Genomic DNA, 13,153 nt, shown 5'->3' with positions numbered 1-13,153 from the left:
TACAGATGATGCGGATGAGGGAAACTGCAGTATACGTCTATAAGCTCCAGTATGGCTATAATAATCCAGTACACCCCCTCGTGGAAATGTGTTTTATTTGTAACCGTTATTATTTTTGCTGTTTTGAAGCTGAAATTGTTTTATTGTCTATTGCTCATACCTATCTGCTGTCCTGATCCCTGATTTAAGGGACCGGGAGCCTTGTCCTGAGTCCAGGCCAGTTGTGCCCCTGCAATGCTGCTGCAAGTATGGGTGTCTTATTGGGGGTATGGCTGGCCCAGGAGGACGTGGCATGTTCCACCATGACGTGGTCATGCTATTATGAAGCGTGATCCACCCGGTATTTGCACATTGTATAGGAGATAATGGGTCTATTTATTAAGATGCATTTTTTCTAAACTGACAATTGTTTGCAGTTTTTTTCCGCATCTTATAAAATTGCAGCTTTAAATCCTCTGGAGAAAACTGGTTTTAGCAGAATTGCAGCTATCCTGCTGTGAAGGGTTCTGGTCCTTCCGCACTGTTGGCTGTGAAAGGTTCCAGTGGTCCTGTACTGTTGGCAATGAGGGGTTCTGTGGATCGGTACTGTTGGCAGTGAGAGGTTCCAGTGGTTTGGTACTGTTGGCAGTGAAGTGTTTCAATGGTTCCATACTGTTGGCAGTGAAGGGTTCCGACGATTCATTACTGTTGGCAGTAAAGGGTTCCGGTTGTTCAGTACATTTGGCGGTGAAGGGTTCTAGTGGTCCTGTATTGTTGGCGGTGAAGGGTTCCGGTGGTCCTGTACTGTTGGTGGTGAAGGGTTCTAGTGGTCCTGTACTGTTGGCGGTGAAGGGTTCCGGTGGTCCTGTATTGTTGGCGGTGAAGGGTTCCGGTGGTCCTGTACTGTTGGTTGTGAAGGGTTCCGGTGGTCCTGTACTGTTGGCGGTGAAGGGTTCCGGTGGTCCTGTACTGTCGGAGGTGAAGGATTCCGGTGGTCCTGTACTGTCGGCGGTGAAGGGTTCCGGTGGTCCTGTACTGTTGGTGGTGAAGGGTTCCGGTGGTCCTGTACTGTCGAAGGTGAAGGATTACGGTGGTCCTGTACTGTCGGTGGTGAGGGGTTCCGGTGGTCCTGTACTGTCGGACGTGAAGGATTACGGTGGTCCTGTACTGTCGGTGGTGAGGGGTTCCGGTGGTTCTGTACTGTCGGAGGAGGTTCCGGTGGTCCTGTACTGTCGGAGGTGAAGGGTTCCGGTGGTCCTGTACCGTCGGAGGTGAAGGATTCCAGTGGTCCTGTACTGCCGGCGGTGAAGGGTTCCGGTGGTCCTGTACTGTCGAAGGTGAAGGGTTTTGGTGGTCCTGTACTGTTGGTGGTGAAGGGTTCCGGTGGTCCTGTACTGTTGGCGGTGAAGGGTTCCGGTGGTCCTGTACTGTTGGCGGTGAAGGGTTCCGGTGGTCCTGTATTGTTGGCGGTGAAGGGTTCCGGTGGTCCTGTACTGTTGGAGGTGAAGGGTTCCGGTGGTCCTGTACTGTTGGAGGTGAAGGGTTCCAGTGGTCCTGTACTGTCGGAGGTGAAGGGTTCCAGTGGTCCTGTACTGTCGGAGGTGAAGGGTTCCGGTGGTCCTGTACTGTCGGAGGTGAAGGGTTTTGGTGGTCCTGTACTGTTGGAGGTGAAGGGTTCCGGTGGTCCTGTACTGTTGGAGGTGAAGGGTTCCAGTGGTCCTGTACTGTCAGCGGTGAAGTGTTCTGGTGGTCCTGTACTGTTGGTGGTGAAGGGTTCCGGTGGTCCTGTACTGTCGGAGGTGAAGGCTTTTGGTGGTCCTGTACTGTTGGAGGTGAAGTGTTCTGGTGGTCCTGTACTGTTGGAGGTGAAGTGTTCTGGTGGTCCTGTACTGTTGGTGGTGAAGGGTTCCAGTGGTCCTGTACTGTCGGAGGTGAAGGGTTCCGGTGGTCCTGTACTGTCGGAGGTGAAGGGTTCCGGTGGTCCTGTACTGTCGGTGGTGAAGGGTTCCGGTGGTCCTGTACTGTCGGAGGTGAAGGGTTTTGGTGGTCCTGTACTGTTGGAGGTGAAGTGTTCTGGTGGTCCTGTACTGTTGGAGGTGAAGTGTTCTGGTGGTCCTGTACTGTCGGCGGTGAAGGGTTCCGGTGGTCCTGTACTGTTGGAGGTGAAGGGTTCTGGTGGTCCTGTACTGTTGGCGGTGAAGGGTTCCGGTGGTCCTGTACTGTTGGAGGTGAAGGGTTCCGGTGGTCCTGTACTGTCGGAGGTGAAGGGTTCCGGTGGTCCTGTACTGTTGGAGGTGAAGTGTTCTGGTGGTCCTGTACTGTTGGAGGTGAAGGGTTCCAGTGGTCCTGTACTGTCGGAGGTGAAGGGTTCTGGTGGTCCTGTACTGTTGGAGGTGAAGGGTTCCGGTGGTCCTGTACTGTTGGAGGTGAAGGGTTTCCGGTGGTCCTGTACCGTCGGAGGTGAAGGATTCCAGTGGTCCTGTACTGTCGGCGGTGAAGGGTTCCGGTGGTCCTGTACTGTTGGAGGTGAAGGGTTTTGGTGGTCCTGTACTGTTGGTGGTGAAGTGTTCTGGTGGTCCTGTACTGTTGGTGGTGAAGGGTTCCGGTGGTCCTGTACTGTTGGAGGTGAAGGGTTCTGGTGGTCCTGTACTGTTGGTGGTGAAGGGTTCCGGTGGTCCTGTACTGTTGGCGGTGAAGGGTTCCGGTGGTCCTGTACTGTTGGCGGTGAAGGGTTCCGGTGGTCCTGTACTGTTGGAGGTGAAGGGTTCCGGTGGTCCTGTACTGTTGGAGGTGAAGGGTTCCGGTGGTCCTGTACTGTCAGAGGTGAAGGGTTCTGGTGGTCCTGTACTGTCGGAGGTGAAGGGTTTTGGTGGTCCTGTACTGTTGGAGGTGAAGTGTTCTGGTGGTCCTGTACTGTCGGAGGTGAAGGGTTCTGGTGGTCCTGTACTGTCGGAGGTGAAGTGTTCTGGTGGTCCTGTACTGTTGGAGGTGAAGTGTTCTGGTGGTCCTGTACTGTCGGCGGTGAAGGGTTCCGGTGGTCCTATACTGTTGGAGGTGAAGGGTTCCGGTGGTCCTGTACTGTTGGAGGTGAAGGGTTCCAGTGGTCCTGTACTGTCGGAGGTGAAGGGTTTTGGTGGTCCTGTACTGTTGGAGGTGAAGTGTTCTGGTGGTCCTGTACTGTTGGAGGTGAAGTGTTCTGGTGGTCCTGTACTGTCGGCGGTGAAGGGTTCCGGTGGTCCTGTACTGTTGGAGGTGAAGGGTTCCGGTGGTCCTGTACTGTTGGAGGTGAAGGGTTCCAGTGGTCCTGTACTGTCGGAGGTGAAGTGTTCTGGTGGTCCTGTACTGTTGGAGGTGAAGTGTTCTGGTGGTCCTGTACTGTCGGCGGTGAAGGGTTCCGGTGGTCCTGTACTGTTGGAGGTGAAGGGTTCCGGTGGTCCTGTACTGTTGGAGGTGAAGGGTTCCAGTGGTCCTGTACTGTCGGAGGTGAAGGGTTCCGGTGGTCCTGTACTGTTGGAGGTGAAGTGTTCTGGTGGTCCTGTACTGTCGGCGGTGAAGGGTTCCGGTGGTCCTGTACTGTTGGAGGTGAAGGGTTCCAGTGGTCCTGTACTGTCGGAGGTGAAGGGTTCCGGTGGTCCTGTACTGTTGGCGGTGAAGGGTTCCGGTGGTCCTGTACTGTTGGAGGTGAAGTGTTCTGGTGGTCCTGTACTGTTGGAGGTGAAGGGTTCTGGTGGTCCTGTACTGTTGGAGGTGAAGGGTTCCGGTGGTCCTGTACTGTTTTAGGTGAAGGGTTCCGGTGGTCCTGTACTGTTGGAGGTGAAGGGTTCCAGTGGTCCTGTACTGTCGGAGGTGAAGGGTTCCGGTGGTCCTGTACTGTTGGCGGTGAAGGGTTCCGGTGGTCCTGTACTGTTGGAGGTGAAGTGTTCTGGTGGTCCTGTACTGTTGGAGGTGAAGGGTTCTTGTGGTCCTGTACTGTTGGAGGTGAAGGGTTCCGGTGGTCCTGTACTGTTTTAGGTGAAGGGTTCCGGTGGTCCTGTACTGTTGGAGGTGAAGGGTTCCGGTGGTCCTGTACTGTTGGTGGGTTTTGGTCATTTTGGAAGCAGTTTTATGCCGTCTTTTCTGCGGGTTCGCAGCTGAGTGCTGGATGATTTTGGCCCTTTCCATTCACTTTACAGTGGGAAATGTGGCCTCTACCCCAGGTGTGTTAGAGAAGAGAACCTGTAACATTTGGTTTCTGTTGGCTATTTGCGCCGTGCTCGCTGCAGGTGGGGTTCTCTATGTCCATTCATTAGGAGAATCGTCCTCAGTCGCAGCTTCTTACATCACCGCTTCCCGGCCTTTTTGTGCATTTAACGCTATGTAAACAAATTTTCCGATATGTGATGGGATCCTATTAAACGCCTGTTACAATGTTTTGTGTAGAGCAGGGGTAGCCAACCCAGGTCTCCTCGCAGAATCACAACTTAAGTAATTAGCTCCATTTGTGGATATTTTAAAATGTGTCAGTGAGTAATGAGTGCACCTGTGCACCTACTAGGCGAGCTGGAAACCATGAACTGTTGGTAGCTCTCGAGGACCAGGGTTGGCTACCCCTGGTATAGAAGATTGTTCTCTGCAGCGCTTACGGCACAAGACTGGCCATTATGGAACAGACAGAGCGGCGAGGTAGAAGCGGGATGATGTAATGTGCGTTCTCCTTCAGTGCAGACCAGAAGAAGTTCATGCAGGACTGTGAGAGTTCCTTCTCCAGCTGGAAGTTCTCCGGGGGATTCCGCACTTGGGTGAAAATGTCCTTAGTGAAGACAACAGAGGAAGACGGGAGCGAGTCGGTGGAATTCCGACAAGAGGTGAGCGATGCACGCGCGCCTCAGTCACACACAGAATAGACGTGCGGCAGCCACAGGCGTAGCGCAAGAGCACAAGGCAGGGAAATAACCCATACCGCCATTTATTCCTCCCCTGTGTAACACATACGGCCATCACCAAATGATGCGAGTGACCTGTATTCTGGGTACTATGATAAAACAAAGGAAAAGGAAACGGCCAAACTGCTGAATAGCGCCTCAAATAATAATAATATTTTATATAAATGTATAATTGCTCTATCACCTGCGCTGCCGTAAAACACTGTGTGTGTGTTTTTGCAGATGAATAAGTAGGGAAAAGAGGAACGGCTGCGCAAATGTATGAAAGCAATTAATAATAATTTATGATGAGCGGCGTACTGAAGGGAATGACCAACGGCCGTATGATAAGTCGGGATGTGGAGCCGGTGTGGAGCCGGGGTATCGGTAGCTCAATAAGCAGTCCTTAGGTAGTACCTTTGACAAAGTTACATGATCTGTGACGAAACGCGTCAGGACCCCGCCTCCTTGCACACCTTGATCGTGTTACCTACCAGGTAGCAAGCTGCTTATTGAGCTACCGATACCCCGGCTCCACATCCCGGCTTATCATACTGCCGCTGGTCATTCCCTTCAGTACGCCGCGGAGATTGTTACCTACAAGGCAGAGAGCTGCTCATAGAGATACCTGTATCCCGGCTCCACATCCCGGCTCATCACACGGCCGCTGGTATTCTCATTCAGCACGCGGCTGATATTGCACCATCCATCTCTGGCTGCTTGGCTACAACACGTTCATCTCCTTGCCGCACAGACGGACACTGGGCATTGCAGGACCGCAATACCGAGGACGCTCGGTACGGACCAGCCCTAGGAGAGGTATTCAATCACGTGCATAACTACAGTATCCATTTGCCTTTGAAACCCCCTCACGGCATTTATTATCAGCAATACACCGATTGACTGTTTATTTGGAACTGTGGATACTTCTGTAAAATTAACTATCGGACCCTGTGGTTCTCCTTTTTAACAAAAAGACACAATTTTGCAGCTCACATAGTCCGTTGATCAAGGTGTTGTCACATTTAACCTTTGCATGAATGCTTTTATTGAATTTTATATTTAGACTTAAAGTGTTATAACCAATGTTATTAATATAATAAATTTTTCTTTATTACACGTCGGCTCTTATCATTAACTGCTCATCATAAATTATTATTAATTGCTCTCATACATTTGCGCAGCCGTTCCTCTTTTCCCTACTTATGATAAAACAAAGACCCATGAAGTCAGTATGGCAGATAGTCAGACGCAGAAGACATACAGTGTAGTGTATTACGTTGCTAAACCAATGACATTTAATTGTAGTTAAATATAATGCAAGGGTGGGTCCCAATGATGCAAAAAGCGTTGTTTATTGTCCTCAATAGTGTCAGTGCAGGGGGGAGCTGCAATAACATGTAACGCATCATTGCATGTCACATGTAGGGGAGGAGCTTCAGTAACGACCGTATGCTCGGGGCTTATGGTGATGGAGCAAAGATCCGAGTCACAGTGTATCTGGCATTGCACAAGGTGACACTTACCTGCTCACGCTCCTCTCCCCGGTGGTCTGCGGAACACACATGCACAATAACAGCGGTGTTATGGACTGATAACAAATCGCCCGACCACGCGCGGCCTGTCGGTGCATAACCTTCTGTTACACGGCAACTCATCCACCTTTTTTCTTTTTTATGTGGGGTTAAAATGTATTTTAAGTAATCACCTGAGCAGTGTGTAATATAATATATCGCACTTTTCCTAATTGCAGACTAGTGTGGTGAATTACATTGACCGGAGACCTACGACGGAGGAGGGAGACCAGTTATTTTTTGTGGTTTTTGAATGGAAAGATCCCTACATTCAGGAAATTCAGGACGTGAGTATGAGCGCTGTTCACTTGCGCCGAGGGCAGGATCGCGCCTCGCGTAATTCATCACGGAACACAATGTGTGCAGCACCCGGGCGCTGTAAGCGGTGACACCCAGGCGTTTCGCTTCCTTTGTCGCACGAGGCTGATGTAGCTGGTTGGGTTATATGGCTACGGGTACCACCTAGGTTATTCGCAGGGCCTGATTTAGAGCCGAAGTTTGCGCCGGTGTCTTAGATGAGAAGGAGATTCTGGGAAACCATAGGCGGATTGGTGAATCTGGCGGTGGGCGTCTCCTTGCACAAGACAGCAGCTGCGGCATTAGCATATTATTGCATATCGGCAGTGTGCGTGATCGCAGTAGAGGCGGCATTTGCGTCCACACCTGAATCAGGCCCGCAGGGTTAGTGAGAACGTGCTTGTCGGGTATTGAGGCTAGATGAGGAAGGCGTCTCGCTGGGCCCTTGCCAGAAAGTCAGCATTTCAAGGAATATTCTTAAGTTTCCCCAGCAAGAAGGGACTTACCTCTATGTTCACTTACCTTATTCAGCCCCACTTATCGCAAACAGACTCGAATTAGGACAATTGAAGATTTTATCTCCACAGCCGTAAGTTTTACCTTCTCTGTAATAATAAAATGAGCATGAAATTGCTCTCAATGCATTTATACTGGACGTTATCCAGCTATACCTGGCTAATCTAAGCTGTGCCTCACATTGGCCCTCATTCCGAGTTGTTCGCTCGCTAGCCGCTTTTCGCAGCAGTGCACACGCTAAGCCGCCGCCCTCTGGGAGTGAATCTTAGCTTAGCAGAATTGCGAACGAAGTATTCGCAATATTGCGAAAAGACTTCTCTGTGCAGTTTCTGAGTAGCTCGAGACTTACTCTTCCAGTGCGATCAGTTCAGTGCTTGTCGTTCCTGGTTTGACGTCACAAACACACCCAGCGTTCGCCCAGACACTCCCCCGTTTCTTCAGACACTCCCGCGTTTTTCCCAGAAACGGCAGCGTTTTTTCACACACTCCCATAAAACGGCCTGTTTCCGCCCAGAAACACCCACTTCCTGTCAATCACATTACGATCACCAGAACGAAGAAAAAACCTTGTAATGCCGTGAGTAAAATACCAAACTTCTTAGCAAATTTACTTGTCGCAGTGCGAACATTGCGCATACGCAATTAGCGGAAAATCGCTGCGATGCGAAGAAAATTACCGAGCGAACAACTCGGAATGAGGGCCATTATTCATACTGACTGTCATACGGGGCCTAATTCAGAGTTGATCGCAGCAGCAAATTTGTTAGCAATTGGGCAAAACCATGTGCACTGCAGGTGGGGCATAAGTAACATGTGCAGAGAGAGAGAGATTTGGGTGGGGTGTGTTCAAACTGAAATCTAAATTGCAGTGTAAACATAAAGCAGCCAGTATTTACCCTGCACAGAAACCATATAACCCACCCAAATCTAACTCTCTCTGCACATGTTACATCTGCCCCACCTGCAGTGCACATGGTTTTGCCCAACTGCTAACAAACTTGCTGCTGCGATCAACTCAGAATTACCCCCACTGTGCGAAGAGTATGTGGTCGGAATGGCGTCAGTATATTGACACTGACTTTATTGGCAGTACATTGTTGGCACCAGTATGCCGACGCGGTTGTTAGTAGATAAAGTATTTAGTTATTGAGCTGCCAGCCTACATATGTGTAACCCCGCCAGGAGACGTCGCAGTGAGGGCGATAGGGGTAACATTGCTGCGGATAAGGCTGAGTGATTCCATTCGCACACGTTAGCAGACATGGGCCACCAGCAACGAGCGTGTCTCCGCCAGGCTCCGGAGAGATGTGCAACCGTCACACGTCTCCTACGCAGAACTCGTACCCATCTGCTCCTCATACTCCATCCTATACTTGTCTCTTCTCATTTCCTTTCCTGATTTCCATGTTTCGTTCTGCAGATCATCACCGCCAACCCCTGGAGCATGATCGCCCTGCTCTGCGGGGTGTTCCTGGTTTTATTTAAAGCCGCAGACTTTGCCAAGCTCAGCGTGAAGTGGATGATCAAAATCCGCAAGCGGCACCTGAGGAAGAGGGCGCGGGAGCTGAACCACATAAGCTGAGGTCGCGGAGGAGAGGTCGGGACGCCTCACCGTGTTACCGTAGGAGCACCGGGCCTGGACGCTGCTCCATAACTTGTATTGTTTGTTAGTTAGCTGTAATATAGAAGTAGATTATCAGGCGGCTGGTGCCGCCGCCAGTCCTCACCGGAAGGTGCGTTACGCATTCTGCAGCACTGCCAGATCACCGAAATTGAAAATGATTCACGCACAAGGGAAAAACGGGAAAACAGAGGCGATTTCTGCCGGGAAAGACCTCAGCATCCCTGCATCCTAAGGTAGAGCCGGACGGCGCGCTACAGCTGCTGGACAGGCAGAGATCACAGGCTGCCGCCGGTTGTCCAAATGTCATATTTAGCGTGGAAGAAGCCTGGCAGGAAACCGGATGTGACTGTACTGCCGGTAATGACTACTTAGCATACGTAGGTCCGTTCTAGCCAGCGGTAACGTGAGTGAGCTAACAAAGGTCGGTCTGATGTCGGCGTTTGTCGGTCACTGGGCAGAACGAGGCATTTGTCCCAGTCACAGGCCACAAAGCTGCCCGATACAGCTGCACCGAGGTAGGAGGTCCGGGGGCGGTGAGAGAACTGTAACGTTACAGACCGTGATTAATACCCTGCAATAATATATAGATGCAGCACGGACATTCAGTATCTGCTACCTGCAGGGACCGCTGCTGGCGTCTTACAGAGCAGATAAATACGAGGGTGGTGCAATACATAAAGTAACAAGACGTCTCATGGCGTAAATATATTCACCTCGAACATATACATACAAGAGGAATGTCAGCTGCTGATGTAGACGCAGAAATCTGATCATACTGCGCACCTCAGTGTGTGACTATATCCCCGCCAGCCCCGCCATCTTACACCTGATGCTGGGACAGTATGGCTGATATGAGGAGGAGTCTAATGGCTGTGAGGGGAAGCAGTGGTCTACCTGCTCCAGCCTGGCGGGGAATTAGACTGACATAGAGAACATTACACACGTGAGAGGACTTGTTACCTTTACTAATTGCACCACCCTCGTAGGTGGAGAATTGTTTTTTACAGGCTTCCAGATGCAGTGAGACACCTGTAACATATTATGTTGCTCATACAGGGCCTGAGCCTGAGTCGCAGGTGGCACCGTTTGCGGCCACATCTAGCGAATATTGGCAAACAGCGCAGTAGCGAATGCTCCCAGCTTTGCGTATCTCGTGTGATTCTAAAGTGCCCGTATGTTTCCGCATCGTTGTGCGCACGCAGAGAACCGTTTCCGTGGAGTGTCTTGATCGTGTAGCCAGAGTTCCGTGCTATTCTGAGTTGTGCGTATGGCGTAGGGAGGCCTGTGTCTGACAAATCTCCTGCACCCAGCAGAAGGAGCGGAAATGCCGGTACTAATGAGGACGCTTGCGACCACGGATGGAGAAAACTGTGCGCGGTGCAACCATGCGCCCTCATTAGCATACGGTTCTGGCTGCAGCTGCCGCCCAGACCTGTGCCCGCTTTGCGTGTGACTCAGAATCAGGCACACACTGAGCAATTATTACCCCCTGTGATCTCCGTACCCAATCACGGTACAGCCCTGCTGGAGCAAATTTGATTCCGTATGGAAGGAAATCCATTTTGAAGATGGTTCCGCGTGCACAGTCACGCAAAGGTAGTGCGGCGTGTGAATATCGCAGCTTTTAATAACGCAGCCTGCAGAGATCTACCACGGATTTAAAGGGAGCGTCACCCATTATTCTATGGGAGTCACCGGTGGGTAATAAGATGATTTGCAAACAATGTTTTTTCTGCAGCTCTTTGTGGAAATAAAGCAAATCTCTGTAGGGTGTAACGTTGTACGAGGGGGTACTCTGGCCCGTCACCTCACCCTCCCAGCCCGGACCCCTGTCTGTCCAGCTGTGCACATAGCGTCTTTCTTAAGAGAAAAAAAAACAAAAACATTTTGGGCACAGTTTAGAATGTTTTAACTCTTTAGGTAACCACAAACATTCCATGTTTCCAGTTTGTTATAATCCTATATCGTATTTGGATTTCGGAGAGGTTGCATCACTGCTTTGAAAATTAAATATGTTGCTACAATTAAAAGAAGTCAGCACCAACATTGTAGGAATTGCACATATTATTTGTAGCCAGCAGGGGTCAGTGATACCAGCTAGCTACGGCTATACGAGGAGATTGCAACAGTGCTACCCGCAGGCTAACTAGATACTGCACTCAGAGGCAAGAGGCAAAGTAATGAGGCAGTTCCTGGCTCTCGTAAACAATTTGGAGTAAATTAAGTGAAAACAAGAAGTATTTTAGGAGAAACACTGAACATGTTTAAGAGCGACACACAGAATTGTCCTATCTACCTCCCTGAGAGCACAAACAAGCAAAGAATAATGCTTGGTACCAATATAAATAAGTAGCGTCACCCACAGGGAGGGGTTTGTCTGAAGCAGAACAAAAAATCTGATGGGGAAAAATTGTTAATACGTCACCAAAAAGGTTTAGTGTAACTTATATTTAATATAAAATTTATTTTTTGATGTTTGTTTTTAAAACAGGAATGTTACCGTCAGTTTTCACAAAACACATGGAGAGGTTCCACTGCATAAAAAAATGTGATCAATCGTCTTGTAAGAAACAGTCACAAGTCTGCGTTATTCCTGTATCTACTGTTACTTTTTTTTTATCTGTTATTTTTTTTCAAAATAAATTTTTTAATGTGGCTAATATAGCCCAATATGTGATTTTACCCCCCTCCCCCCATGTTTCAGTGATGTCATTGGTTCCTAGTGACTGGATAGGCTGCACTCTCAGTGATGTCACTGGTTCCTAGTGACTGGATAGGCAGCACTCCCAGTGATGTCACTGGCTCCTAGTGACTGGTTACGCTACATTCTTAGTGATGTCACCAATTCGTAGTAAATGGATAGGCTGCATTCTCAGTGATGTCACTGGTTCGTAGTGACTGGATAGGCTGCACTCTCAGTGATGTCACTGGTTCCTAGTGAGTGGATAGGCTGCACTCTCAGTGATGTCACTGGTTCGTAGTGACTGGATAGGCTGCACTCTCAATAATATAATTTGTTTCAAGTGAGGTGTTAGGCTTCATTGTTATGGTTCCGCTCACAAAATAGCTACATCCAGTAGATAAAACATAAGTACATAGCTATTTGAAGGTATTAACAGAAAGGTTAGGCAGGAAGTTCTCAAACGCGGTCCCCAAGGCACCCCAACAGTCCAGGATTTAAGTTTATCCATGCTTGGACACAGGTGATGTAATTAGCACCTCAGTGAATTTGATTTATCCATCTGTGCTGAGATATGGCTATCCCTAAAACCTGGACCGTTGGGGGTGTCTTGAGGACCGCGTGTGAGAACCTGTGTTAGGTGTTAATAAAACATACTGTAATAGCCAGCAGGTAATCACAAGAGACGTATGCAGGAACAAGTAACAGGAGCTGAGCGAGCAGAATACTCACAGTATACACGCCACATATATCCATATACACGCGGAAGGTCACTAGGCCTTACAGTAGATTCATTGCCCCATGGTTGTGCGGGTATTAGGCCCATGGTGAGAGGGGGTAATAGGCCCCATTACCAGGGTGCATCACTGTTCCCATGTCCTTGTATCTCCCACAGCCAGGCCCCCATGGAAGGTACGCTGCTGGTAGGTACCGGTTATGATGTGTGGTAACTGTATTGGGGATACGGCTGTCTGGTGCTGTCGGGAGGTAAGTACACTACACCCGGCCTGTATTTGCCAGTGATGTCTCACCATGTCACAGTTATAGGACCCTGATTGTAAGTTGCAGTGAGGCTGTTGTGGGTGGTACACGCTTAGGGATAAAAATAAAGCTGCCCAGCATGTGTGGGCTACATGTAAAAGCAGCCAGTATTTATCCTACACAGAAAAATATATATAAATGTATTTGCTCCTCTGCATTGCAACATGGTTTGTTCCAGACACAAAAGTGACTTTCTTTTCTTCCAAACCAGAATCAGGTCCTCAGTGTATTCAGGTGCCTCAGGCAATGTGCAGCTGCTTTACATGCAAAGAAATGTGAATGGGTTCCGTGTTCTTGGTTAGTTCCGCCAAGTCCTCGCTCCCTGGCTTCCGCCGCTGACGGTCTCCATGTAACAATGGCCCTCATTCCGAGTTGTTCGCTCGGTAATTTTCTTCGCATTGCAGTGATTTTCTGCTAATTGCGCATGCGCAATATTCGCACTGCGGCTGCGCCAAGTAAATTTGCTAAGAAGTTTGGTATTTTACTCACGGCATTACGAGGTTTTTTCTTCGTTCTGGTGATCGGAGTGTGATTGACAGGA

General features: G+C 49.6%; 1 protein-coding gene across 1 annotated transcript in view; it reads left to right on the top strand.

Moving 5' to 3' along the window:
- The window catches only part of PACC1 (proton activated chloride channel 1), a 61,682-nt gene extending 50,131 nt beyond the window's left edge, over nucleotides 1-11,551 (top strand). The window contains exons 6-8 of the mRNA XM_063919048.1: nucleotides 4,679-4,823; nucleotides 6,634-6,741; nucleotides 8,688-11,551. Of these exons, the coding sequence (XP_063775118.1) occupies nucleotides 4,679-4,823; nucleotides 6,634-6,741; nucleotides 8,688-8,849 (415 nt within the window). The 3' untranslated portion in view covers nucleotides 8,850-11,551. The remainder of the gene's footprint in view (nucleotides 1-4,678; nucleotides 4,824-6,633; nucleotides 6,742-8,687) is intronic.
- The last annotated feature ends 1,602 nt before the right edge of the window (nucleotides 11,552-13,153 follow it).

Source organism: Pseudophryne corroboree, chromosome 4, assembly GCF_028390025.1.
Source record: "Pseudophryne corroboree isolate aPseCor3 chromosome 4, aPseCor3.hap2, whole genome shotgun sequence".
Classification (NCBI taxonomy): domain Eukaryota; kingdom Metazoa; phylum Chordata; class Amphibia; order Anura; family Myobatrachidae; genus Pseudophryne; species Pseudophryne corroboree.
Note: the sequence above shows the minus strand (reverse complement) of the source record. Positions and strands in the feature narration are given on the sequence as shown.